The 26,009-nt window shown below is 43.3% G+C and overlaps 1 protein-coding gene across 1 annotated transcript in view; it reads right to left on the bottom strand.

The window, feature by feature from the left end:
* LOC115124360 (low-density lipoprotein receptor-related protein 1B-like) overlaps window positions 1-26,009 on the bottom strand; it is a 51,982-nt gene that overhangs the window by 8,765 nt on the left and 17,208 nt on the right. The window contains exons 12-20 of the mRNA XM_065006032.1: window positions 18,317-18,526; window positions 18,040-18,223; window positions 15,730-15,931; window positions 15,462-15,626; window positions 10,371-10,604; window positions 9,681-10,230; window positions 8,009-8,131; window positions 4,431-4,538; window positions 3,974-4,216 (exon numbers count right to left, since the gene is read on the bottom strand). Coding sequence (XP_064862104.1) covers window positions 3,974-4,216; window positions 4,431-4,538; window positions 8,009-8,131; window positions 9,681-10,230; window positions 10,371-10,604; window positions 15,462-15,626; window positions 15,730-15,931; window positions 18,040-18,223; window positions 18,317-18,526 — 2,019 coding nt within the window. The remainder of the gene's footprint in view (window positions 1-3,973; window positions 4,217-4,430; window positions 4,539-8,008; window positions 8,132-9,680; window positions 10,231-10,370; window positions 10,605-15,461; window positions 15,627-15,729; window positions 15,932-18,039; window positions 18,224-18,316; window positions 18,527-26,009) is intronic.

Consider the following 26,009-nt stretch of genomic DNA (forward strand, 5'->3'; position numbering starts at 1 on the left):
ACTGTACTTCTGGACTCATATCAAACGTCTCCAATTCAAAATCAAATCTAGAATCGGCTTTCTATTTTGCAACAAAGCCTTCTTCACTCACGCCGCCAAACATACCCTAGTAAGACTGACTATCCTATCGATCCTCGACTTCGGCAATGTCATCTACAAAATAGCTTCCAATACTCTATCCAGCAAATTAGATGCAGTCTATCACAGTGCCATGCGTTTTGTTACCAAAGTACCTTAAACCACCCACTACTGTGACCTGTATTCTTTAGCGGGCTGGCCCTCACTACATATTCGTCGCCGGACCAACTGGCTCCAGGTCATCTATCAGTCTATGCTAGGTAAAGCTCCGCATCATCTCAGATTACTGGTCACAATAACACCCACCCATAGCACGCCCTCCAGCAGGTATCTCACTGGGCATCCCCAAAACCAACACCTACTTTGAGCGCCTTTCCTTCCAGTTCTCTGCTGTCAGTGACGGGAATGAATTGCAAAAATCGCTTAAGCTGGAGACTTACTTTTACCTCACTAACTTTAAACATTAGCTATCCGAGCAGCTGTACATAGTCCATCTGTAAAAAGCCCACCCAATCTACCTACCTCATCCACCATATAGTTTTTTATTTACTTTGCTGCTCTTTTGCACACCAGTATCACTACTTACTCACCATCATCTGCTCATCTATCACTCCAGCATTAATCTGCTAAATTGTTATTACTTTGCTACTATGGCCTATTTATTGCCTTACCTCCTCATGCTATTTGCACACACTGTATCTAGACTTTATTTTTGTCCTATTGTGTTTTTGACTATACTCTTGTTAATTCCATGTAACTGTTTGTCGCACTGCTTTGCTTTAGCCAGGTCGCAGCTGTAAATGAGAACTTGTTCTCAACTAACTTAGTGAAATAAAATTAACAATTTTTTATCTGAATGTAGTTACATTTCTCCAGCCCCATCCCCCACTTTTTTACCAAAACAGAGGCGGGGTGTCCATTTTGTTACCATTTCAGCTGTGGATTTGTCCTTTAACCTCTTGAAGCTAGGGGGCTCTTTTTATGTTTGTAAAAATAACGTTCCCAAAGTAAACGGCCTATTTCTCAGGACCAGATGCTGGAATATGCAGATAATTGACAGATTAGGATAGAAACCACTAAAGTTTCCAAAACTGTAAAAATGTTGTCTGAGTTAAACAGAACTGATATTGCAGGCTAAAACCGGAGGAAAATCCAATCAGGAAGTGCCCCTGTTTTTGAAACCTCTGTTCTTATGCATCCCTATTGCCCATTTAAAGGGATATCAACCAGATTCCTTTTTCTAGCGTAAAAGAGGGGTCGGGGTAGCCCTTTGATTAGCTGTTCAGGAGTCTTTTGGCTTGGTGGTAGAGAAGAGAAGCCTTTTGGACCTAGACTTGGTGCTCTGGTACCGCTTGCCGTGTGGTAGCAGAGAGAACAGTCTGACTAAGGTGGCTGGAGTCAGACAATTTGTAGGGCCTTCCTCTGACACCGCCTGGTATAGAGGTCCTGGATGGCAGGAAGCTTGGCCCCAGTGATGTACTGGGCCGTATGCACTACCCTCTGTACTGCCTTGCGGTCGGAGGCCAAGCAGTTGCCATAACAGGCGCTCAATGGTGCAGCTGTAGAACCTTTTGAGGATCTGCCAATTGGTCAGTTCATGCTTGGAGTACACGTCCTGGTAAACCATCTGGCCCTGCGGCATTGTGAATGTTGATATGTTTAAAGGTCGTCATCGGCAACGAAGAGTGTTGGTAGTTCTCCTGCTCCCTTATAATTCTCAGCGATTTTATTTTTTATCTGTTTGGTTCCCGCCGCTTCAATTGAATGGCGTTGCGCTACTCTGTTACAGTAAAACCACGTGATTAGTATGAGGATGACATTAATGTTGGCTTCCATACACATCCTAGCATTCAAAAAATAAACCTGGCCTCCCAAATGGCTGTGGTCTAAGGCACTACATCCCAGAGCTAGCTGTGCCACTAGAGATCCTTGTGGGATTTTCCGGTCTCATTGCGCTCTAGTGCCAGGAGCAATGCACACTGACCTGGCGCAATGCACACTGACCTGGCGCAATGCACACTGACCTGGCGCCAGATGTACGGTGTTTCCTCTGACACATTGGTGCTGCTGGCTTTCGGGTTAAGCAGGTGTTGTGTCAAGAAGCAGTGCGGCTTGGCTGGGTTGCGTCGGAGAACGCATGGCGCTCGGGTTCGTACGGGAGTTGCAGCGATGAGACAAGACTAACTATCAATAAGTTAAACAAAGTTGGCTAGTTTTAGGTCACAAATAAAACTGATGGTGAGATTCATGGTTTATTATGTGTGCCTGTGTTGGCCACATAGGCTACAGAAACATCAATGTCCACGTTATTCTCACATTTTAGAATGCAATAATGAGAAAATCAAGGTAAAAAAAATAGTAATAGCCTACTTTTTCATACACTGTGGGTGGATGGGGTTTTTATATTAGGATATATGTACAACTACTGTATATAAATACTATTTCATAACATTGAGATCCTTAAACTGCAATTGAGTGCCTGAAAGTCCTTGAATTTGACATGTATGAAGTTCAGATATGGGCTAATTTGCATAAATGTAACTTTTATTCCTCCAAGTACACGTGGAACTGCATACATCTATTTTTTGTTACAATGTCACATTTGACCCATTTACTTCAGAAAGTTCACACCTTGACATTTTCCAGTTTGTTCTGTTTTCAGCCCATTTGTTATTGCAAGACTAAATAAGTTAATGGGTAAAAAAAAAAATTCACTGTGTACAGTAAGTGTATTCAGAATAAAATACATTTCATGGTGCTAAGCACAGGTCAAATCTTAGAGGAAAACCTGGTTGTCTGTTTTCCAAACAGAGATGAATTCAGCATTAGTAGGACAATAACCTAAAACACAACATGAGTTGCTTACCAAGAAAACACTGAATGTTCCTGCGTGGCCAAGTTAGTTTTGACTTCACTCTACTTGAAAATCTATGACAATACCTGAAAAATATGTTTGTCTGGCAATGACTAAAAACCAATTTTACAGAGCTTGAAGAAATGTGCAAATATATATATAAATAAAATATGCAAATATTATACAATCCAATGCTCTTTGAGACTTAGCCAGAAAGACTGTTTTAATCACTGCCAACGGTGCATCTACAAAGTTGACTCAGGGGTGTAAATAGTTATGCAAATTAAATCTGTATTTCATTTCCAATTAAATTTGCAAACATGTCTAATAACATGTTTTCACTTTATTATCATGGGGTATTGTGAAAGATGTGAGAAAAGACATTTAATAGATTTTGAATTCAGGCTGTAACAACAAAATGTGGAATAAGTCAAGGGGTATGAATACTTTCTGAAGGCACTGTACATGCAGAAAAAAAGCTTCAAATTGATGTTGAAAGTAAGATTAAGTGTTGTATTGTGCATGTAATTACAAAGCAGCAAACCAGAGCTGTAATTCTAGCCAAACAAGTTGTCATGTAGTGGTGTAGTGTCTCATTCCTGCTGCTACTGAACAGAGCTCACACACGATATGGGTGATTAATAGAACAGCTCCATTGTTATAAAGGCATAATGAGATCTTAAATACATTGTTATTATTGTTGGTTAGCCATCTATATTTTTTTCTCTCCATATTAGCATAGATCGGACATCAGTGAAAACACCAGAAAATAAGATGCAATGAGCAGCTTCTTGTCATTGTTACTAGCTAACTGAACCCATAATGCACACCATTCAGCCACATCGATTCGAGCATCATTTTTGTGAATTTGTCAGCCAACCTGTACAGTCTATTTCTATGTGAGTCAGGGGGTATAATCTGTTCACTTAATTTCTATGGGTGAGTTAGGTGTACAGTCTTCACTGTATTTCTATGGGTGAGTCAGGGGTATAGTCTATTCACTAATTCTTTATGTGAGGCAGGGCAGACGGGGTTACTCACATTTGATCTCGTCTGAATGGTCGAGGCAGTCGGTTTGGTGGTTACAGAACTTTGTGAGGGGGAGGCACCTGCTGCCGTCGCTACAGGCCCTGCTGCCCTCTGGACACTGGAGGGAGGGGAAGGGGCTACACGTTTTGGTGTCGACAGGTTGGTAACCACGTCCACATCGGCAGCTACGCCCCCCTGGGTAGGCCAGGCACAGCTGACTGCAGCCTCCGTTCCGCTCTGAGCAGCTGTTCGTTCCTGGGACAGAGGACAGAGTAGAGTTGGTTAGACCATTGGCAGAGCTAGATGTGACACTACATGCAGAGGAAGTGCGCTTGTTCAGTGTCTCTGCACAGTGACACCGTTATACCGCCACCTAACTGCACAGTGACACCGTTATACCCCCACCGTACTGCAGCATTATAACGTCACCCAACAATGACACATTCACTGGGCCGTGGTGGACACTCACCTTTCTGACTGGTCTTGCTGTAAACCCTCAGTGCCACTACATTGGTATTGACCTCAAACCACAGCTGTTTGGGCTGAAATCCATCACTGAACCAGATTCTAGTCACATCTACAACAGAGAGGCAGAGCCAGAGGGTCTTATTTAATGGAAGCCTCTAATATAATCTAGATAGAAATCAGGCATTCCCCAGTGTAGCTGTCTAGTCCCTTTACTTGTTTCAATCTTTACTAATGACACGCAGCCAGTGTACCATGTATGCAGATTGCTTCCGTCACCGCTGTTCCATAAGGTGAATTGTTATTTTTGCATCAGTTACCTGATGTGGAATAGAGTTCCATGTAGTGCTGTACGCCTCCCGTAGTCTGTTCTGGACTTGGAGATTGTGAAGAGACCACTGGTGGCATGTCTTGTGAGGTATGCATGGGTGTTTGAGCTGTGTGCCAGTAGTTCAAACAGACAGCTCGGTGCATTCAGTATGTCAATACCGCTCACAGAAACATGAAGTCAATCTCTCCTTCACTGAGCCAGGTTAGATTTACATGCAGATTATTAATGTTAGCTCTGTGTACATCCAAGGGCCAGCCATACTGTTCTGAGCCAATTGTAATTTTCTTACGGCCCCATTTGTGGGACCTGACCACACGACTGAACAGTAGTCCAGGTGTGACAAAACATGGACCTGTAGGACCTGCCTTGTTGACAGTGCTGTTAAGGCAGCAGAGCAACACTTTATTATGGGCAGATTTATTTACACAGCCAGTGGCATGTCGTTAGTATAGATCGAAAAAGTAAGCTGCCTAGACAGCTGCCCTGGGGAATTCTTGATTCTACCTGTATTATCTTGGAGGCTTCCATTAAAGAACACCCTCTGTTCTGTTAGAAAGGTAACTCCACAATATAGCAGGGCATAACAGTGACAAGAAAATGTAAACTTTGGAGATCCCTGATTTCTGCATAAATTGGTCCTAAAATTTGATCTGAACTGCATCTAGGTCAACACAATATGCTAAAACACATATATATATATATATATATATAATTGTTTTTAATGAAAACATTCACATTGCAGCATGGAAAAAGAATGTGACCCCTTGGATATAATAACTGGTTGACCCTCCTTTGGCAGCAATAACCTCAAACATTTTCTGTAGTTGCAGATCAGACCTGCACAACGGTCAGGAGGTATTTTGGACCATTCCTCTTTACAAAACTGTTTCAGTTCAGCAATATTCTTGGGATGTCTGGAGTGAACTGCTCTAATGAGGTCATGCCACCGCATCTCAATCGGGTTGAGGTCAGGACTGACTGGGCCTTTGATTTACTAATGTGTTTTGGTTTGTTGTCCTGTTGCGTCACCCAAGTTGTTATGCTTCAACAGATCGCCTTAAATTGGACAGATCGCCTTAAATTCTCCTGCAAAAAGTTTTGATAAACTTTCATTTTTCCATCGATGATAGCAAGTTGCCCAGGCTCTGAGGCAGCAAAGCAGCCCCAAACCATAATGCTCCATCCACCAAACTTTACAGTTGGGATCAGGGTTTGATGTTGGTGTGTTGTACCTTTTTTCTCCACACACTGTGTGTTCCTTCCAAACAACTCAACTTTAGTTTAATGTGTCCACAGAATATTTTCCCAGTAGCGCTGTGGAACATCAGGTGCACTTTTTCAAACTTCAGACGTGCAGCAATATTTTTTTGGGACAGCAGTTGCTTCTTCCATGGTGTCCTCCCATGAACACATTCTTGTTTATTTTTTTTTACATATCGTAGTCTCGTCAGAGATGTTAACATGTTCCAGAGATTTCTGTAAGTCTTCAGCTGACACTAGGATTCTTCTTAACCTCATTGAGCATTCTGTGCTGTGCTCTTGCAGTCATCCTTGCAGGACGGCCACTGCTACGGAGAGTAGCAACAGTGTTGAACTTTCTCCATTTATAGACAATTTGTTTTACCGTGGACTGATGAAGCCTTTTAGATGTACTTTTGTAACCCTTTCCATCTTTATGCAAGTCTACAATTCTTAATCTTAGGTCTTGAGATTTATTTTTGGTCGAGGCATGGTTCACATCAGGTAATGCTTCCTGTGAATAGCAAACTCAAATTTTGTGACCGTTTTTTTTATAGGGCAAGGCAGCTCTAACCAACATCTCCAATCTTGTCTCATTGATTGGAATCCAGGTTAGCTGACATACTTTATCCAACCTACACTGAATGTTTAAATGACATATTCCAATATAGACAAGAAAAATACAATCATTTGTGTTAGTTTAAGCACACTATATTTGTCTATTGCTGTGATTAATGAATATCAGATCAATTTATGCAGAAATCTTGGGAATTTCACAGGCTTCACACTTTTCCTTGTCACTGTACATTTTTCCAGCAACAGACTGATCAATAATGTCAAAAGCCGCACTGAAGTCTAACAAAACAGCCCCCCCCAATATTTTAATCATCAATTTCTATCAGCCAATCAGTCATTTGTGTAAGTGCTGTGCTTGTTGAATATCCTTCCCTATAAGCATGCTGAAAGTCTTGTTAGACCAGTAAACAAATTGACATTCTTTCCCAAAGTTTACTAAGGGTTGGGTAGAGGCTGACTTGGGCCAGTAAAAAGGGGCTTTTACTATTCTTAGGTAGTGGAATGACTTTAGTTTCCCTCCAGGCCTGAGGGCACACACACTCTAGTAGGCTTAAATTGAAGATGTGGCAAATATGAGTGGCAATATCATCCGCTATTTTCCATCCAAGTTGTCAGACCCCAATGGCTTGTCATTGTTGATAGACATTTCTTTCACCTCTTCCAAAGTCACTTTACGGAATTCCAAATGAAGGATGGGGCTGTGTCTTTCAGCGGTTTGGGCTAGGGGTGGGGCTGTACTGTTCAGGGGTTAAGGGTGTGAGGTGTGGTATGTAGGGTGAGGTGTGAGAGGCTGTACTGTTGTCAAGGTTATGGTTAGGGGTGTTGGATTGTACCATTGTCAAGGTTAGAATTAGTGGTGCCGGGGAGGTTACACACAGTTCAGACGTCACACTTATGGCGAGTGGTATTGAATCAAAATTAAGAGCGAGCTGGCAAGTTTGAGCGCTTTGCTTGATGTACCGATTGGATTCATACAACCGCTCAGACTTCGTTGGTTTTGGGTGGAATTCAAGCATAACAGCGATCTTTCCTACATATGCGAATATGAGACCATGATTACGCTTCCGTGGTGGTTGGTAGAGAAGCAACCTTTATTTGCATCAATTAACATGTATTAATATAAATTACCATTCCTCCCGACAGTGGAAGAAGTGCTCTAGCACACTGCATGAGTGCTTCATCAGCACCGCATTGACAGAGGGGCAGAGGCTGTCCAACCAGACGCAACTATTGGTTTCAGACCAAAATCTATCTATCCCCCTCTTCCAAAGAATAAGTGAGGTATTTTTTTCCGGTGCAGCGATAGAGCTGTGTTTGATCTAGGGCTTATGGGTGTACGGTGTGGATTAGTGAGGTGTAGAGCTGTATAAGGTGTGTATTAGTGAGGCGTAGAACTGTGTTTGATCTAGGGTTTAGGGGTGTGAGGTGTACCATACCTTTATCCAGGCTGCTCCACAGGAGGACGTTCTCAGCCAGTGTGAAGGACATGAGGCCGGGATCTGCTTTAAACTGTTTATATCTAGAACCATCCAGAAGAATGGAGTCGATTACTCCAGCACCTGCAACAAGGGACATGTTTTCACTGAGGACAGCAAGTCTGGGGAAATCAATTCATCCCAATGAGGTATTCCACATTGCTTGTAAAGTGCCATAATAATCTAGGTCGGCCCAGTTAGTACAGGTTATAATATCTCTTTCCGCCTACCCGGATAAAGCACTAAATAAACTTCAGTTAGTGCTAAATATGGCTGCTAGAATCCTGACTAGAACCAAAAAATTTGATCATATTACTCCAGTGCTAGCCTCCCTACACTGGCTTCCTGTCAAGGCAAGGGCTGATTAAGGTTTTACTGCTAACCTACAAAGCATTACATGGGCTTGCGCCTACCTATCTCTCTGATTTGGTCCTGCCGTACATACCTACACGTACGCTACGGTCACAAGACGCAGGCCTCCTAATTGTCGCTAGAATTTCTAAGCAAACAGCTGGAGGCAGGGCTTTCTCCTATAGAGATCCATTTTTATGGAATGGTCTGCCTACCCATGTAAGAGACGCAAACGCGGTCTCAACCTTTAGGTCTTTACTGATGACTCATCTCTTCAGTGGGTCATATGATTGAGTGTAGTCGGGCCCAGGAGTGGGGAGGTGAACGGAAAGGCTCTGGAGCAACAAACCGCCCTTGTCGTCTCTGCCTTGCCGGTTCCCCTCTTTCCACTGGTATTCTCTGCCTCTAACCCTATTACAGGGACTGAGTCACTGGCTTACTGGGGCTCTTTCATACCGTCCCTGGGAGGGGTGAGTGGGTTGAGTCACTGATGTGATCTTCCTGTCTGGGTTGCCCCCCCCTTGGGTTGTGCCGTGGCGGAGATCTTTGTGGGCTATACTCAGCCTTGTCTCAGGATGGTAAGTTGGTGGTTGAAGATATCCCTGTAGTGGTGTGGGGGCTGTGCTTTGGCAAAGTGGGTGGAGTTATATCCTTCCTGTTTGGCCCTGTCCGGGGGTGTCCTCGGATGGTGCCACAGTGTCTCCTGACCCCTCCTGTCTCAACTTCCAGTATTTATGCTGCAGTAGTTTGTGTCGGGGGGCTAGGGTCAGTTTTATATATGGAGTACTTCCCCTGTCCTATTCGGTGTCCTGCGTGAATTTAATTGTGCTCTCTAATTCTCTCTTTCTCTCTCTCGGAGGACCTGAGCCCTAGGACCATGCCTCAGGACTATCTGACATGATGACTCCTTGCTGTCCCCAGTCCACTTGACTGTGCTGCTGCTCCAGTTTCAACTGTTCTGCCTTATTATTATTGGACCATGCTGGTCATTTATGAACATCTTGGCCATGTTCTGTTATAATCTCCACCCGGCACAGCCAGAAGAGGACTGGCCACCCCACATAGCCTGGTTCCTCTCTAGGTTTTGGCCTTTCTAGGGAGTTTTTCCTAGCCACCGTGCATCTACACCTGCATTGCTTGCTGTTTGGGGTTTTAGGCTGGGTTTCTGTACAGCACTTGGAGATATCAGCTGATGTACAAAGGTCTATATAAATACATTTGATTTGAATTTTATTTTATTATAATCTCACCCAAATCAGCTTAGTACAGGTTACAGTCTCACCTATGTCAGCCCAATACAGCCGAGTGCCCTTGTTGGAGAACAGAAGGGAGGTTGGCATCACAGCCTTCCTCCAGAGCAGCTTCTGACTACGTCCATCCATGAAGGCACAGTCCACCTGCGGCAGGCTCCTCACATTCACCTGGCCCAAGACCGTGAAGCACAGGCGTCCTGAGGGGGGGTGCAGGGCGATGGAGGTGGTTCCCTGAAGGCCTAGTTGGAGTAGAGGTGCAGTGTGCTGCCCCCTGGTGGTGGTGACATGTAGGTCAGGCTGCTTCCTGCTGCTCCAGTACAAGTTAAGTGTGACCCAGTCCACAGCCAGAGACATCACTGTATCATCCTGGAGATTCAGGACTCTGCTGTCTGGTGTCAGGCCTGAGCTACTCAGTTTCAGGAGATCGACTGAGCCCTGGGCAGCATCAGCCAGGTATAAATTCCTCTCCTGTACAGCCAAATCCAGCCACGAGGCCTGGTACACCCATGGCAGAGACCATATATGGTGCTCAGGCAACCGCTTCAACCCCACACCATTATGGATGGTGCTAAGGTATATCTGAACAGAAAGACACGAGCAGAAAAATTAATCTAGAGTCATCTATAGGTGGAGGCTATCTGACCAACAGTCAGGTTTAGGTAAAATCACAGATCACTATACTGTCCTACATGACTGACTGCAGTTGGAGAGTCACATACCTGTGTAACTGCAGTAGGAGAGAGGAGTAAGAGGAAGGTGGTGTCTACAAGGGTGGAGCAGGTGAGGCCGTCCCCAGCCAGGAGAAGCCCTGCTGCACATCTACACACAGCTTTGGGTCCCGTAGACCCAGCTCTGGGGCCTGTCGACAGTCCTGGAGCCAAGAGACAGATGTGGGAACACTGGAGCTTCTCACAGGGGCTGGACACGTTGGTCTGCCGGAGGGGGTGCATAATCTACACAGACAGCACGAGAGCGAGAGATCCTTTTTACTGACCCTTATAAACATGGGAACATAAGCAACTTCATTCTTTTTTGTACACCTTTATTTAACCATGTAAGCCAGTTGAGACCAAAGAAGTGCGAAAAAAAATCTAACAGTTACAAACATACAGTCAATAACACAATTAGAAAAATGTTCAGTGCAAATTTAGAAGAGTGTAGAAGATTAGAGGTAAGGCCATAAATAGGCCATCAAGGCGAAATAATTACAATTTAGCATTACACTGGATGTGCAGATGATGTGCAAGGAGAAATACTGGGGTGCAAACACACAAGAGGGTAAGGTAGTTGGGTGTGCTATTTACAGATTGGCTATGACAGATACAGTGATTGGTAAACTGCTCTGACAGCTGATGCTTAAAGTCATAAAGGAAGATATGACTCCAGCTTCAGTTATTTTTGCAATTCATTTCCATCATTGGCAGCAGAGAACTGGAAGGAAAAGAAAAGGAAGTGTTGGCTTTGGGGATGACCAGTGAAATATACCTGCTGGAGCGCATGCTACAGGTGGGTGATGCTACAGTGACGAGTGAGCTGAGATAAGGCAGGACTTCACCTAGCAGACTTAGATGACTTGGAGCCAGTGGGTTTGGTGACGAATATGTAGTGAGGGCCAGCCAACGAGAGCATGCAGGTCGCAGTGGTGGGTAGTGTATGCGGCTTTGGTGACAAAACGGATGGCACTGATAAGACTGCATCCAGTTTGCTGAGTAGAGTGTTGGAGGCTAATTTATAGATGACATCCCGGAAGTCATGGATCGGTAGGATGGTCAGTTTTACGAGGGTATGTCCCAGATTTAATTTGGGATGAGAGATGCTTAATGTGAGTCTGTAAGGAGAGTTGAGTCTGACCAGACACCTAGGTTTATGTAGTTGCCCACATATTGGGGCGGCAGGGTAACCTAGTGGTTAGACTGTTGGACTAGTAACCGGAAGGTTGCGAGTTCAAACCCCCGAGCTGACAAGGTACAAATGTCATTCTGCCCCTGAACAGGCAGTTAACCCACTGTTCCTAGGCAGTCATTGAAAATAAGAATTTGCTCTTAACTGACTTGCCAGGTTAAATAAAGGTCAAATAAATACAAATAGTCGGGCGGGAGAGTGCGAGCAGAAATTAGTTGAAGAGCATGCACTTAGTTTCACTTGCATTTACAAGCACTTGGAGGCCTCGGATGGACTGGTGTATGGAATTGAATCTCGTTTGGAGGGGTTTTTAGCAGTGTCCAAAGGGCCAGATCTATACAGAATGGTGTCGTCTGCGTAGAGGTGGATTAGAGAATCACCAGCAACAAGAGCAACATTGATATTTACAGAGAAAGAAGTCGGCCCAAGAATTGAACCCTGCGGCACCCCCATAGACTGCCAGACAACAGGCCCTCCGATTTGACACACTGAACTATCTGAGAAGTAGTTGTTGAACCAGGCGAGGCAGTCATTTGAGAAGCCAAGACTTGAGTCTTCCAATAAGAGTGTGGTGATTGACAGAGTCGAAAGCCTTGGCCAGGTCAATGAAGACTGCACAGGATTGTCTTTTATCGATGGCGGTTATGACATCGTTTAGGACCTTGAGCGTGGCGGAGGTGCACCCATGACCAGCTCGGGAACCAGATTGCATAGGGGAGAAGGTACGGTGGGATACGAAATGGTTGGTGATCTGTTAACACGACTAAGATTATAGAAAGTCAGGGCAGAATTGATATAGGTCTATAACAGTTTGGGTCTAGAGTGTCTCCCCCTTTGAAGAGGGGGATGAACGCAGCAGCTTTCCAATCTTCGGGTATCTCAGACGAGACGGAAGAGATTGAACAGGCTAGTAATAGGGGTTGCAACAACTTTGGCTGATAATTTTTGGAAGAGAGGGTCCAGATTGTCTAGCCCAGCTGATTTGTACAGGTCCAGGTTTTGCAGCTCTTTCAGAACATCTGCTATTTTGGTAAAGAAGAAGCTGGGGAGGCTTGGGCAAGTAGCTGCGGGGGGTGCGGAGCTGTTGGCAGGGACTGAGTTAGCCGGGAGGAAAGCATGGCCAGCCATAGAGAAATGCTTATTGAAATTCTAGATTGTGGATTTATTGGTGGTGACAGTGTTACCTAGTCTCAGTGCAGTGGGCAGCTGGGAGGAGGTGCTCTTACTCTCCATGGACTTTACAGTGTCCCAATACTTTATGGAGTTAGAGCTACAGGAAGCAAATTTCTGCTTGAAAAAGCTAGCCTTTGCTTTCCTGAGTGACTACGTGTATTGGTTCCTGACTTCCCTGAACAGTTAAAAAAAAAAATTCACCTTTATAGGTAGGCTAGTTGAGAACAAGTTCTCATTTGCAGCTGCGACCTGGCCAAGAAAGCATAGCAGTGTGAACAGACAACAACAGAGTTACACATGGAGTAAACAATTACCAAGTCAATAACACAGTAGAAAAAAAAGAGTATATACATTGTGTGCAAAAGGCATGAGGTAGGAGGATAATTACAATTTTGCAGATTAACACTGGAGTGATAAATGATCAGATGGTCATCTACAGGTAGAGATACTGGTGTGCAAAAGAGCAGAAAAGTAAATCAATATTAACTGTATGGGGATGAGGTAGGTAAAATTGGGTTGGATATTTACCGATAGACTATGTACAGCTGCAGCGATCGGTTAGCTGCTCAGAAAGCAGATGTTTGAAGTTGGTGAGTGAGATAAGTCTCCAACTTCAGCGATTTTTGCAATTCGTTCCAGTCACAGGCAGCAGAGAACTGGAACGAAAGGCGGCCAAATGAGGTGTTGGCTTTAGGGATGATCAGTGAGATACACCTGCTGGAGCGCGTGCTACGGGTGGGTGTTGCCATCGTGACCAGTGAACTGAGATAAGGCGGAGCTTTACCTAGCATGGACTTGTAGATGACCTGGAGCCAGTGGGTCTGGCGATGAATATGTAGCGAAGGCCAGCTGACTAGAGCATACAGGTCGCAGTGGTGGGTGGTATAAGGTGCTTTAGTAACAAAACGGATGGCACTGTGATAAACTGCAACCAGTTTGCTGAGTAGAGTATTGGAAGCTATTTTGTAGATGACATCGCCAAAGTCGAGGATCGGCTTGTTTTCCTTGTGATTGGCGGCGTGAGTGATGGAGGCTTTGTTGTGGAATGGAAAGCCGACTAGATTTGATTTTAGATTGGAGATGTTTGATATGAGTCTGGAAGGAGAGTTTACAGTCTAGCCAGACACCTAGTTACTTAGATGTCCACATATTCTAGGTCGGAACCATCCAGGGGGGTGATTCTAGTCGGGCGTGCGGGTGCAGGCAGCGAACGGTTGAAAAGCATGCATTTGGTTTTACTAGCGTTTAAGAGCAGTTGGAGGCCACGGAAGGAGTGTTGTATGGCATTGAAGCTCGTTTGGAGGTTAGATAGCACAGTGTCCAAGGACGGGCCGGAAGTATATAGAATGGTGTTGTCTGCGTAGAGGTGGATCAGGGAATCGCCCACAGCAATGGCAACATCATTGACATATACAGAGAAAAGAGTCGGCCCGAGAATTTAACCCTGTGGCACCCCCATAGAGACTGCCAGAGGACGTGACAGCATGCCCTCCGATTTGACACACTGAACTCTGTCTGCAAAGTAGTTGGTGAACCAGGCAAGGCAGTCATCAGAAAAACAGAGGCTACTGAGTCTGCCGATAAGAATATGGTGGTTGACAGAGTCGAAAGCCTTGGAAAGGTCGATGAAGATGGCTGCTAACCCTAACAAGAAATCACAAAAATGGGACAAAAACCAAATTGAGAAACTGCATGCAGATTTCTGCAAAAATATGCTCTATGTACAGCAGAAAACACCAAATAATGCATGCAGAGCAGAATTCGGTCGATACCGCTAATTATCAAAATCCAGAAAATAACCTACAACCACCAAAAAGGGAGCAATACCCAAACCTTCCACAAAGTCATCACCTACAGAGAGATGAACCTGGAGAAGAGTCACCTAAGCAAGCTGGTCCTGGGGCTTAGTTCAAACAGACCACACAGAGCCCTAGGACAGCAACACAATTAGACCCAACCAAATCATGAGAAAACAAAAATTATTCTTGACACTGGAAAGAAATGACAAAAAAACAGCAAGCTAGAATGCTATTTGGCCTTAAAACAGATAGTACACAGTGGCAGAATACCGGACCACTGTGACTGACCCAAAATTAAGAAAATATTGTACAGACTCAGTGAGGATAGCTTTACGATTAAGAAAGGCAGACCTTGCTCTCAAAAGAAGACAGGCTATGTGCACAACCTAACCCAAAATGAGGTGTAAACTGAGTTGCACTTCCTAACCTGACGCCAAATGTATGACCAGGTTAGTGTCACATATTTCCCTCAGACTACACAGATCCACAAAGAATTCAACAGCAAATCCAATTCTGATCAACTATCTTTCCCATCTATCTCTACATATATAGTGAAATACCGGTGTGCAATCACAGAAGCCACAAGAAAAAGGGCAACCAGTGAAGAACAAAGACCATTGTAAATACAACTTATATTTCTGTTGGTTTAATTTTCCCTTTGTACTTTAACTATTTGCACATTTGACACTTGAAAGGTCACTTTTCTTGGAGCTTTTGTGATTCATGTTCCCTGTAAATTAGTATTGTTTCAATATTGTTTATTATCTACATATGTTTGCCATGCCAATAAAGCCCTTAATAAATTGAATTGAGAGAGCGAGAGAGACCGCGAGACACTTCAAGACAGAGGGAGAGAAGGGCAACATCATGACCACTACCACTGACTATAAGGGTTGAACCCATGCCCTTAACCCCAATCCTCGTCTAAAGCCTTACCCTGATGCCAAAAGGCTGTCCAGGTCTTTTGAGTAAAACTTTGCGGTTCTTGCCCGTGTTCTTGTGGGATACTTGAATAGTTCTCCTCTTGGTGTCAGACCAGTATACCATGTCATTGAAAACCATTACAGAGAATGGACTGGGCATTTCAGTCAGCTGCAGAAGCTTTTGTGAAGACAGACAAGAGCAAAAAGAACAGTCTTAACCAGTCACATTCCATGTTTACTGTAAAGAGTATAACCATAATTCACGTTAGCTGCAGTGTTACCCTGACATTGTGTCCTTCCAGGGATACAGAGCCGATGCACTGCAGTTTTTCATCTGCCCAGTAGATTCGGTCAGTGAGAGTGTCCACAGAGAGACTGACTGGCCAGCCGAGACCACGAGTCAACACCACCTTCCTCTCAGAGCCATCCATCCCTGACCGCTCTATCTGGGGATTGCTACCAACCTCTGACCAATACATCAACCTGGGAGAGAAAGAACAACGATTAGTCAACATCAAGGGTAGGCAACCCTGTTTCTGGAGTGCCCAAGGAACTTCAAGTTTTTCATTTAACCAACCTGGAAGACCAAGTGTGTTGAATTTATGCAATCATTACTAAGCTGATCAATTAGCTCAGTTGGGACAAAATCCTGCAGTAGGAACAGGTTTGCCTACATCTATCAGTCTACCAAAATCTGTCCTACAGTCCACAACTTCAGACGAGTTTATGCTTTATTATATTCTACTGAAGCTTTATTTTAACACCCTGTCCCCTCACCCACCTTTGTGTGGCAGCTTCACTTTCACATGTGATATGTTTTATGAATGCTGCAAAATTAATTGCCTGTGAGGACATACAAGTTCTGAATACTGGCTAGAGCAATTAAACATGTAAGGGGGAGTAGTGTTTTTACAACCAACATAATAAAATTAAAAACCAGTCTTCCTTCAGGCTCAAGCAAGCAGAGTGAGGTTAAAAAAAATAGGACAGACTTTCATACGAACTTCTAAACAGGTGAAAGCGCCAGAGGGACCTGCACATCTATCATAAGGGTTAGCGTTAACCCTATCATAAGACTGAATTAGGCCGTTTTGATTATGAAACATTTTCCCCACACCATTTACAAACCAACCACATTGGGAACCTAAGTTTGAGTCCATGTCAAACTATACAGACCCTAGGGCCTCCCGAGTGGCGCAGGGGTCTAAGGCATTGCATCGCAGTGATAGCTGTGCCGCTAGAGATCCTGATTCAAGTTCAAGCTCTGTTGCAGCACGGCTGCGACCGGTAGACGCACGCAGCGGCGCACAATTCGCCCAGCGTAGTCTGAGTTAGGGGAGGGTTTGGCCAGCAGGGATGTCTTGTCCCATTGCGCTCTAGCGACTCCTGTGGCAGGCCAGGCGCATGCACGCTGACATGGTCGCCAAGAGTACAGCGTGTCCACCGACGCATTGGTGTGGCTAGCTTCCGGGTTAAGCGGGAATTGTGTCAAGAAGCAGTGTGGCTTGGTTGGGTTGTGTTTCGGAGGATGCACGGCTCTCGACCTTCGCTGCGCTGAGTCCGTACGGGAGTTGCAGCGATGAGTTAAGACAAGACTAACCACCAATTGGATACCATGAAATTGGGGAAATGAATGTGTAAAAAAAATATATGACCTATACAGACACGTATTTGGTTTCATTTTCACAATTCGGACCCATTGTACTTGTCATGATTTATGGGCTAAATCATTGTATGATTAATTTTATTTGATTATTTGTGGATGTTATAGAAAGTGCATGATAAATTCCATATGCCTATTTTAGTTTTAATTGGATTGAATTATAGTTGTCTATAAGCATTGTTTGAAGCTCAGTTATATTCAAATCACCCTACCATCATATCTAAGCCAATGACCCCATTAGAGGAACATTTGCACAAAAAAAACTCTGAGAATCACAAGGAAAACAAATTGTTCAGTTCCATATTGGCTTAAATGTTTGTTTTTTCACCTCCCTCTAGAAAATCCGCTGTTAATATTCAATAAATTCTATCTACATAATTTCTGTTACCATTTTTCATTGACTACTTTTACCTAACTTGTATTGTATAATATGTTGAATAATCACCTTCCGGTGTAAACATCATGGAAATTGAAAACAAAAAAAAAGTGAGTAAAGGCATGGACCTGAAGTCCCCCCCCCCAAAAAAAATGGAAATTCACATGAGCACCACAATGTCTATTTATTTTACCTTTATTTAACTAGGCAAGTCAGTTATAGAACAAATTCTTATTTTCAATGACGGCCTAGGAACAGCGGGTTAACTACCTCGTACCTTGTCAGCTCGGGGATTTGAACTTGCAACCTTCCGGTTACTAGTCCAACGCTCTAACCACTATTCCACCCTCTATCAAGGTTTTCCTGCACACAGCTATGGCGGTTGTACTTCAAACAATTTGTACACAGGTTGCTTTAAGTCTCAAAACCTCCTCAAAGCCTGATTCATACTCTTCAGAGGGATAATGGACTTTTCAGGGTCGTGTTATAGAAACAGAGGTATATTAATTTGTATACCCTTTGGGTGGCAGCAGCCCTGACACCCGAACCCACCCTTTGTTTGGCAGCAGCAGTAGTGAGCGAGGCTGCTCCAGATCCTCATCCAGAACCACTATGTAGTTCTGAGACTTTACTGTAGATGAGCCCAGCCTCACAGCCAGAATCTGACTGGCCAGCCCATCCAGCCAGTACAGGTTCCTGCCAACCCAGTCCACAGCTATAGAATTAGACTTCACACCTACAGAAAGAGCATTCTGTTAGCAAACATCTAGTAGACAGTAGGGCTGAGACTGTACTTGGTACTAACCCTGTCCTTGGTTAGGGTACTAACCTTTGACCAGAGTGCCTGTGTCCTTGGTGTTGATGGAAGTCCACTTGATGCTCTCCTCCTCCAGACTGACCCAGTATACCCTCTGGTCTCTCCAGTCATAATCCACACAGAACACAGGTGTCTGACTAGTGGAGAGCAATGAAAGGCTGGAGCTATGCAACCCCAACACCAGCATCTCATTCTGAACAGATGCCAGCAGGTGAGCCTCATCTACACAGACAAAATATATCATCAATATACCATGACAAAACACCATTCTGAATACAATGACAAAACTATAATTAGACAAATCTACATTAGTTGCGTCTATTAGGTTGAGCCAGCAATGCATGTTAGAGTATTTTCTCCCCTTAATTTCTCCATGTTACATAATTAAATTTGGCACACTGGTTGGGAACTCAATTTCCTAAATGCTCAGATGGCACTGCAATCCGCTGGCTCGTTTTCTTGCTGGAAGGATGTATAGAAAACTAGCATTCTCCCATAGGGATTCTCCCATAGGGATTCTCTAGATGCCATTTGTGACCCACCATCTTTTTTTCAGTCTTATGTACCAAAATTTTCATTGGTGTTTTTACATTTTACATTTGATAAAAGTACACTCAGAGCTTCAAAATGGCATATCATACACCATAGTTGGAGGAAACAACAGGAAGTAATGCTGCTTTAAAAAAGTTGATATACTTAGAATCCCATTTAGGAGTAAAAAGCATTCGAACATTTGAGACCAACTGGCTTGATTCAGTCTTATGTAGCAACATTTGAAAAGTTTATTTTTACATTGGATGAGAGTAGACAGAGCAAGAATATGTTATATCATACAATAGTTGAACGCAAAAGTAATTCTGCTTTGAAAGTTGATAAACTTGTAACCTCACATTTGAGAAAATGGCTCTTGAATATTTGGTACCTACTGAGAGCTCGTCAACACACATTCAGCATCGTTCACACCCTTTTAAGCTTAAACCCCACCCATCTAAGGATTCACATGTGAGGCAATGTACTAAACCAAAGATGAAGAATAAAAGCTGGTTTATACTATGAGTGTGCAGGTAAATGTAAACTGGGCATTGGCAACCTCAGAGCGGTGTCAGATTGTCAGTTTGTAAATTCAGAGCATTTCGGTCTCGGAAAGTTCAGAGCACACATTGGAAGCTCTGGCCGATGAGTAGGGTTGAGCCGAGCGTTCTGACCTAACAGCAGTCAAACACCCAAGCCAACTGGCCAACCTTGACGAGCTACTTCCAGACACAAATGAGAGAACAGCTCACTGACCAGTTCACTCGTCCTAGCAGAGCTGGTTCGGCTGGCAAAAATATTATTATGTTTCATTGCCAACGTTTACTGACACCGGCCATGTTCAATGGGTGTTGAGTGTTGGTAAATTCATCAGTTATGCGCTCTCACAGACGAGTGGTCTGAAATCGACATTTCCAGCCCACTCATAATAGAAAGCCCGTCATAGCTAGTGAGAAGGTTGCTGCTTTTTCCATAACTAAACCAACTAGGCTCTTCATTTAACAATTGTACACTGCTCAAAAAAATAAAGGGAACACTAAAATAACATCCTAGATCTGAATGAAATATTCATATTAAGTACTTTTTTCTGTACAAAGTTGAACGTGCTGACAAATTCACACAGAAAAATCAATGGAAATCAAATTTATCAACCCATAGAGGTCGATTTGGAGTCACACTAAAAATGAAAGTGGAAAACCACACTACAGGCTGATCCAACTTTGATGTAATGTCCTTAAAACATGCCTGCGCATGCTCCTGATGAGGTGGCGGATGGTCTCCTGAGGGATCTCCTCCCAGACTTGGACTAAAGCATCCGCCAACTCCTGGACAGTCTGTGGTGCAACGTGGCATTGGTGGATGGCGCGAGACATGATGTCCCAGATGTGCTCAATTGGATTCAGTTCTGGGGAACAGGCGGGCCAGTCCATAGCATCAATGCCATCCTCTTGCAGGAACTGCTGACAAACTCCAGCCACATGAGGTCTAGCATTGTCTTGCATTAGGAGGAACCCAGGGCCAACCGCACCAGCATATGGTCTCACAAGGGGTCTGAGGATCTCATCTCTGTACCTAATGGCAGTCAGGCTACCTCTGGCGAGCACATGGAGGGCTGTGCGGTCCCCCAAAGAAATGCTTCCCCACACCATGACTGACCCACCACCAAACCGGTCATGCTGGAGGATGTTGCAGGCAGCAGAACGTTCTCCACGGCTCCAGACTGTCACGTGCTCAGTGTGAACCTGCTTTCATCTGTGAAGAACACAGGGCGCCAGTGGCGAATTTGCCAATCTTGGTGTTCTCTGGCAAATGCCAAACGTCATGCACGGTGTTGGGCGTCAAGCACAACCCCCACCTGTAGACGTCGGGCCCTCATACCACCCTCATGGAGTCTTTCTGACCGTTTGAGCAGACATGCACATCTGTGGCCTGCTGGAGGTCATTTTGCAGGGGTCTGGCAGTGCTCCTCCTGCTCCTCCTTGCACAAAGGCGGAGGTAGCTGTCCTGCTGCTGGGTTGTTGCCCTCCTACGGCCTCCTCCACATCTGATGTACTGGCCTGTCTCCAGGTAGCGCCTCCATGCTCTGGACACCACGCTGACAGACACAGCAAACCTTCTTGCCACAGCTCGCATTGATGTGTCATCCTGGATGAGCTGCACTACCTGAGCCACTTGTGTGGGTGGTAGACTCAGTCTCATGCTACCACTAGAGTAAAGCACCGCCAGCATTCAAAAGTGACCAAAACATCAGCCAGGAAGCATAGGGACTGAGAAGTGGTCTCTGGTCACCAGAGGGGGTGGGTTAGGGTTAGATACAGGTCAAGGACCATTTCACCTCCACCCTACCTGACACCCTAGACCCACTCCAATTTCCTTACTGCCCCAATAGATCCACAGACGAAGCAATCGCAATCACACTGACCTAACCCATCTGGACAAGACGAATACCTATGTAAGAATGCTGTTCATCAACTACAGCTCAGCATTTAACACCATAGTACCCTCCAAACTCGTCATTAAGCTAGAGACCCTGGGTCTGGATCCCGTCCTGTGCAACTGGGTCCTTGACTTCCTGAAGGGCCACCCCTAGGTAACATCTCCACCCCGCTGATCCTCAACACTGGGGCCCCACAAGTGTGCGTTCTCAGCTTTCTCCTGTACTCCCTGTTCACCCATGACTGCGTGGCAATGCACGCCACCAACTCAATCATCAAGTTTGCAGACAACACTCCAGTGGTAGACTCGATTCCCAACAATGATGAGACGGCCTACAGGGAGGAGGCAGGGCCCTCGGAGTGTGGCGTCAGGAAAACAACCTCACTCAACATCAACAAAATGTTGACAAAAGGAAATTATCGTTGACTTCAGGAAACAGCAGAGGGAGCAACAGCGCCTCTTCAACCTCAGGAGTAACTGATTTTGTTGCACTACTTTGCTTTATCTTTGCCAGGTCGCAGTTGTAAATGAGAACTTGTTCTCAACTGGCATCCCTGGTTAAATAAGTGAAATTAAACTGTCTGCTACTCAGGCCCAGAAGCTAGAATATGCATATAATTGTCAGATTAGGATAGAAAACACTAAAGTTTCCCAAACTGTCAAAATATTGTCTGCGAGTAACAGAACTGATTTTGCAGGCAAAAACCTGAGGAAAACCCAACAAGTGCTGTTTTTCCTAAAAGCTCTCTGTTCCATTTTAAAGGGACATCAACCAGATTAACTTTCCTATGGCTTCCTCAAGCTGTAAATAGTCTAGAAAGTTTCAGGCTTTTATTTTGAAACATTTGCGATAAAGAACCCATCTCGTCAGTGGATGGCTGGGTGCCAGCAGAGTTTCTCATGCACAGCCATATTCTCTCTCGCCTATGGAAGAAGCTACATTCCGGTTGACATTATCGATTATATATTGTAAAAACAACCTGGAGGATTGATTATAAAAAACTGACATGTTTCTGTGGACATTACGGATACTATTTGGAATTTGTCTGCGATGTCGTGACCACTCGAGCCGGTGGATTTCTCAACATAAGTCATCTATGATTAATATTTCTGTAAATATATGTGGCTCTCTGCAAAAATCACTGGATGTTTTGGAAGCAAAACCTTACTGAACATAACGCGCCAATGTAAACAGATTTTTATAGAAATATGAACTTTATTTAACAAAATATACATGTATTGTTTAACATGAAGTCCTATGAGTGTCATCTGATGAAGATCAAAGGTTAGTGATTAATTTTCTCCATTTCTGCTTTTTGTGACTCCTTTTTGGCTGGGAAAAATGCTGTGTTTCTGTGACTTGGCGCTGACCTAACAATCGCATGGTATGCTTTCGTCGTAAAGCCTTTTTCAAATCAGACTGGTGGGATTAACACATTTTTAAAATTGTGTATAATACTTGTATATTTGATACATTTTTATTAGATTTTTTAATTTGGCACCCTGCACTTTCACTGGCTATTGTCAAATCGATTCAGTTACCGGATTTTCATCCAGTCTCCTCCCGAAGAAGTTAGATATTACTGCACGGTTGGAACTAGAAGCACAAGCATTTCGCTATACTCTCATCAACATCTAACCATGTTTATGTGACCAATAAAATGTGATTTGTCATGCAGCAAGACAATGGTAGAAAACAATCAAATCTACACGAAAATGGCTAAAAAGCAACAAATTTGAAGTTTTGGAATTTGCCGAGCCAAAGTCCAGACCTAATCCCAATTGTGACCCCTTTCATAAAACTAGGCATATGTCAATCCACAACTTCACAGGAGGGCCATTTTAACGTGTTGTAGTCCTTAGTGAAATACTTATAATACAAATATTATTCGGGTCAGAGCCATTTGCTTGACAAGTTATAGCTTAACTTGTTGAATCTAGGGGGCACTATTTTCATTTTTGGAAAAATAACGTTCCCAAAGTAAACGGGCTAATTTTTCAGGACAAGATGCTAGAATATGCATATAATTGACAGTTTATGATAGAAAACACTAAAGTTTCCAAAACTAAAAATATTGTCTGAGTATAACAGAACTAATATTGCAGGTGAAAGCCTGAGAAAAATCCAATCAGGAAGGGACTCTTATTTAATAAGCTCTGCGTTCCTATGCATCCCTATTGAGCAGTGAATGAGATATCAACCAGATTCCGTTTTCTATGGCTTCCCTAATGTGTCTAGTGTCACAATACCTAGTTCCAGGCTTTTATTTTGTAAAATGAGCCTGAACGTCAACGGTCAGCTGGAGTCAGTGTTTTGTGCGTAAAAGACAAATGCGGCCATTGTTTCTCTTTCCTACTAAGAAGCCACCTGTCCCGGTTGATATATTATCGAATAGATATTTGAAAAACACCTTGACGGTTGATTATAAAGTATGTTTGCCATGTTTGTCGATATTATGGAGCTAATTTGGAATATTTTTCGGAGTTGTCGTGACCGCAATTTCTGGTCGAATTCTCAGCCAAACATGAAGAACTAACGGAGTTATTTCGGCTACAAAAATAATATTTTGGGAAAATAGGAACATTTGCTATCTAACTGGGAGTCTAGTGAGTGAAAACATCGAAGCTCAAAGGTAAACAATTTCATTTGATTGCTTTTCTGATTTGTGACCAGGTTGCCTGCTGCTAGCTAGGCATAATGCTATGCTAGGCTATCGATAAACTTACAAAAACGCTTCTTGCTTTGGCTGTAAAGCATATTTTCAAAATCTGAGATGACAGGGTGATTAACAAAAGGCTAAGCTGTGTTTCAATATATTTCACTTGTGATTTCATGAATATGAATACTTTCTAGTAATATTTTTTGACTGTTGTGCTATGCTAAGCAGCGGTTGCTTCCGGATTGGATTTTTCTCAGGCTTTCACCTGCAATATCAGTTCTGTTATACTCAGACAATAATTTTTACAGTTTTGGAAACTTTAGTGTTTTCTATCCTAAGCTGTCAATTATATGCATATTCTAGCATCTGGTCCTGAGAAATAGGCAGTTTACTTTGGAAACATTATTTCTCCAAAAATTAGTGTCCCCTAGCTTCAAGAGGTTAAAACATACTAAAACATACTAAAACAGGAATATATATTAGGAGTACAGAGAGATGCATTTTCAATTCACATTGCTTTTACACTTATTGATAATTTCAAAATAGTATTTTAATTCTCTTAAACAATGAGAAAAGGGGTTTGTTCTCCCCCCACTCATTTTAGGATAAAGAATTTGCCATTAAAAATATGCAAATTAAAAATCAGGGTCCATATAATTTGGATGATATCAGCGGCTTCCAAATTAACGTTCGATTTTATTTAATCTTTTCACTGCAAAATCTGACATGAGAATAGTCCCAAAATAAAAAAGGGTCAAGAGTCTGGGTCACAACCACAAAATACACATGTTATCAATAGCCATTTTGAATCAGTGTATAAAGGTCTTTACAGGGGTGCTTGACTGAAGTTAGTACAGAACTCAAATTAATCCTTAAAGAGCTGGGTGGGTTAAAAGCTTAAGAGGGTGTGAACGATGCTGAATGGGTATAGACAAAGGGCTCTCCAGCAGTAGTCCCAAAATCTTCAAAGGCCATTTTCTCTATAGTGAGTTTACAACTTTCAAAGCAGTATTACTTTCCATTGTTCCTCAACTGCTGTGTATGATATAGCATTTTGTAGCTCTGGGAATACTTTTATCCATTATAAAAATTACACAAATTAAAATTCTGCTACATAAGAGTGATTTGAGCCAGTAAATCACATTTCTCCTTTTTCCAAGATAATTCATATCATGAAGCTGATTAAAAAGCTTTATTATTACAAAGGAGAACCTTGTGCTGGGGACAATAAAAGCCCACTAAAATTTTTAGTTGTCACATCAAGTTGAGGCTTACAATTGGTATGTTGAATGCAGAAATGTCCACCAGAACTGTAGCCAGAGAATTGAACGTTACTCTACCATAAACTACCTACATTGTTTTAGAGATCTGCATACTCAGGCATGTCACCCATTGAGCATGTTTGGAATGCTCTGTATCGATGTGTACGACAGCGTGTTACATTTACATTTAAGTCATTTAGCAGACGCTCTTATCCAGAGCGACTTACAAATTGTTCCAGGTCCTGCCAATATTAAGCAACTTCGCACATCCATTCAAGCGAGAGAACATTCCACAGGCCACAATCAACCATATGCGAAGATGTATAGCGCTGCATGAGGCAAATGGCATTCACACTAGATAGACTGGTTTTCTGATCCACACCCCTACCTTAAGGTATCTGTGACCAACAGAGGCATATTTGAATTTCCTCATCAACTGTACCCAAGTAAAATATTTCAAATTGTTGCATTTATAATTTTTGTTCAGTGTACAAAAGTTGGCCTTCAATAGTGAACATACAAGCAATATTCTGGCCACTGTCGGTAGGTCGATATAACTTTTGGCATGACATTCTATAGAAACAATGTATGCAATTAACGCAGTGCAATTCTTACAGTAATGACTTGTTAAATTCTATTAAGCAGCTTCATAATAACTAAGGTGGCAACAGGTAGCCTAGCGATGAGAGCATTGGGTCAGTAACCTGAAAGGTTCCTTGTTTGAATCCGCAAGCCGAAACATTTGTTGACGTGCCCTTGAGCAACACACTAACCCTAATTGCTCCAGGTTTGCCGTTAACGGCAGACCCTAGCTGT

Source organism: Oncorhynchus nerka, linkage group LG20, assembly GCF_034236695.1.
Source record: "Oncorhynchus nerka isolate Pitt River linkage group LG20, Oner_Uvic_2.0, whole genome shotgun sequence".
In the NCBI taxonomy this organism is placed as follows: domain Eukaryota; kingdom Metazoa; phylum Chordata; class Actinopteri; order Salmoniformes; family Salmonidae; genus Oncorhynchus; species Oncorhynchus nerka.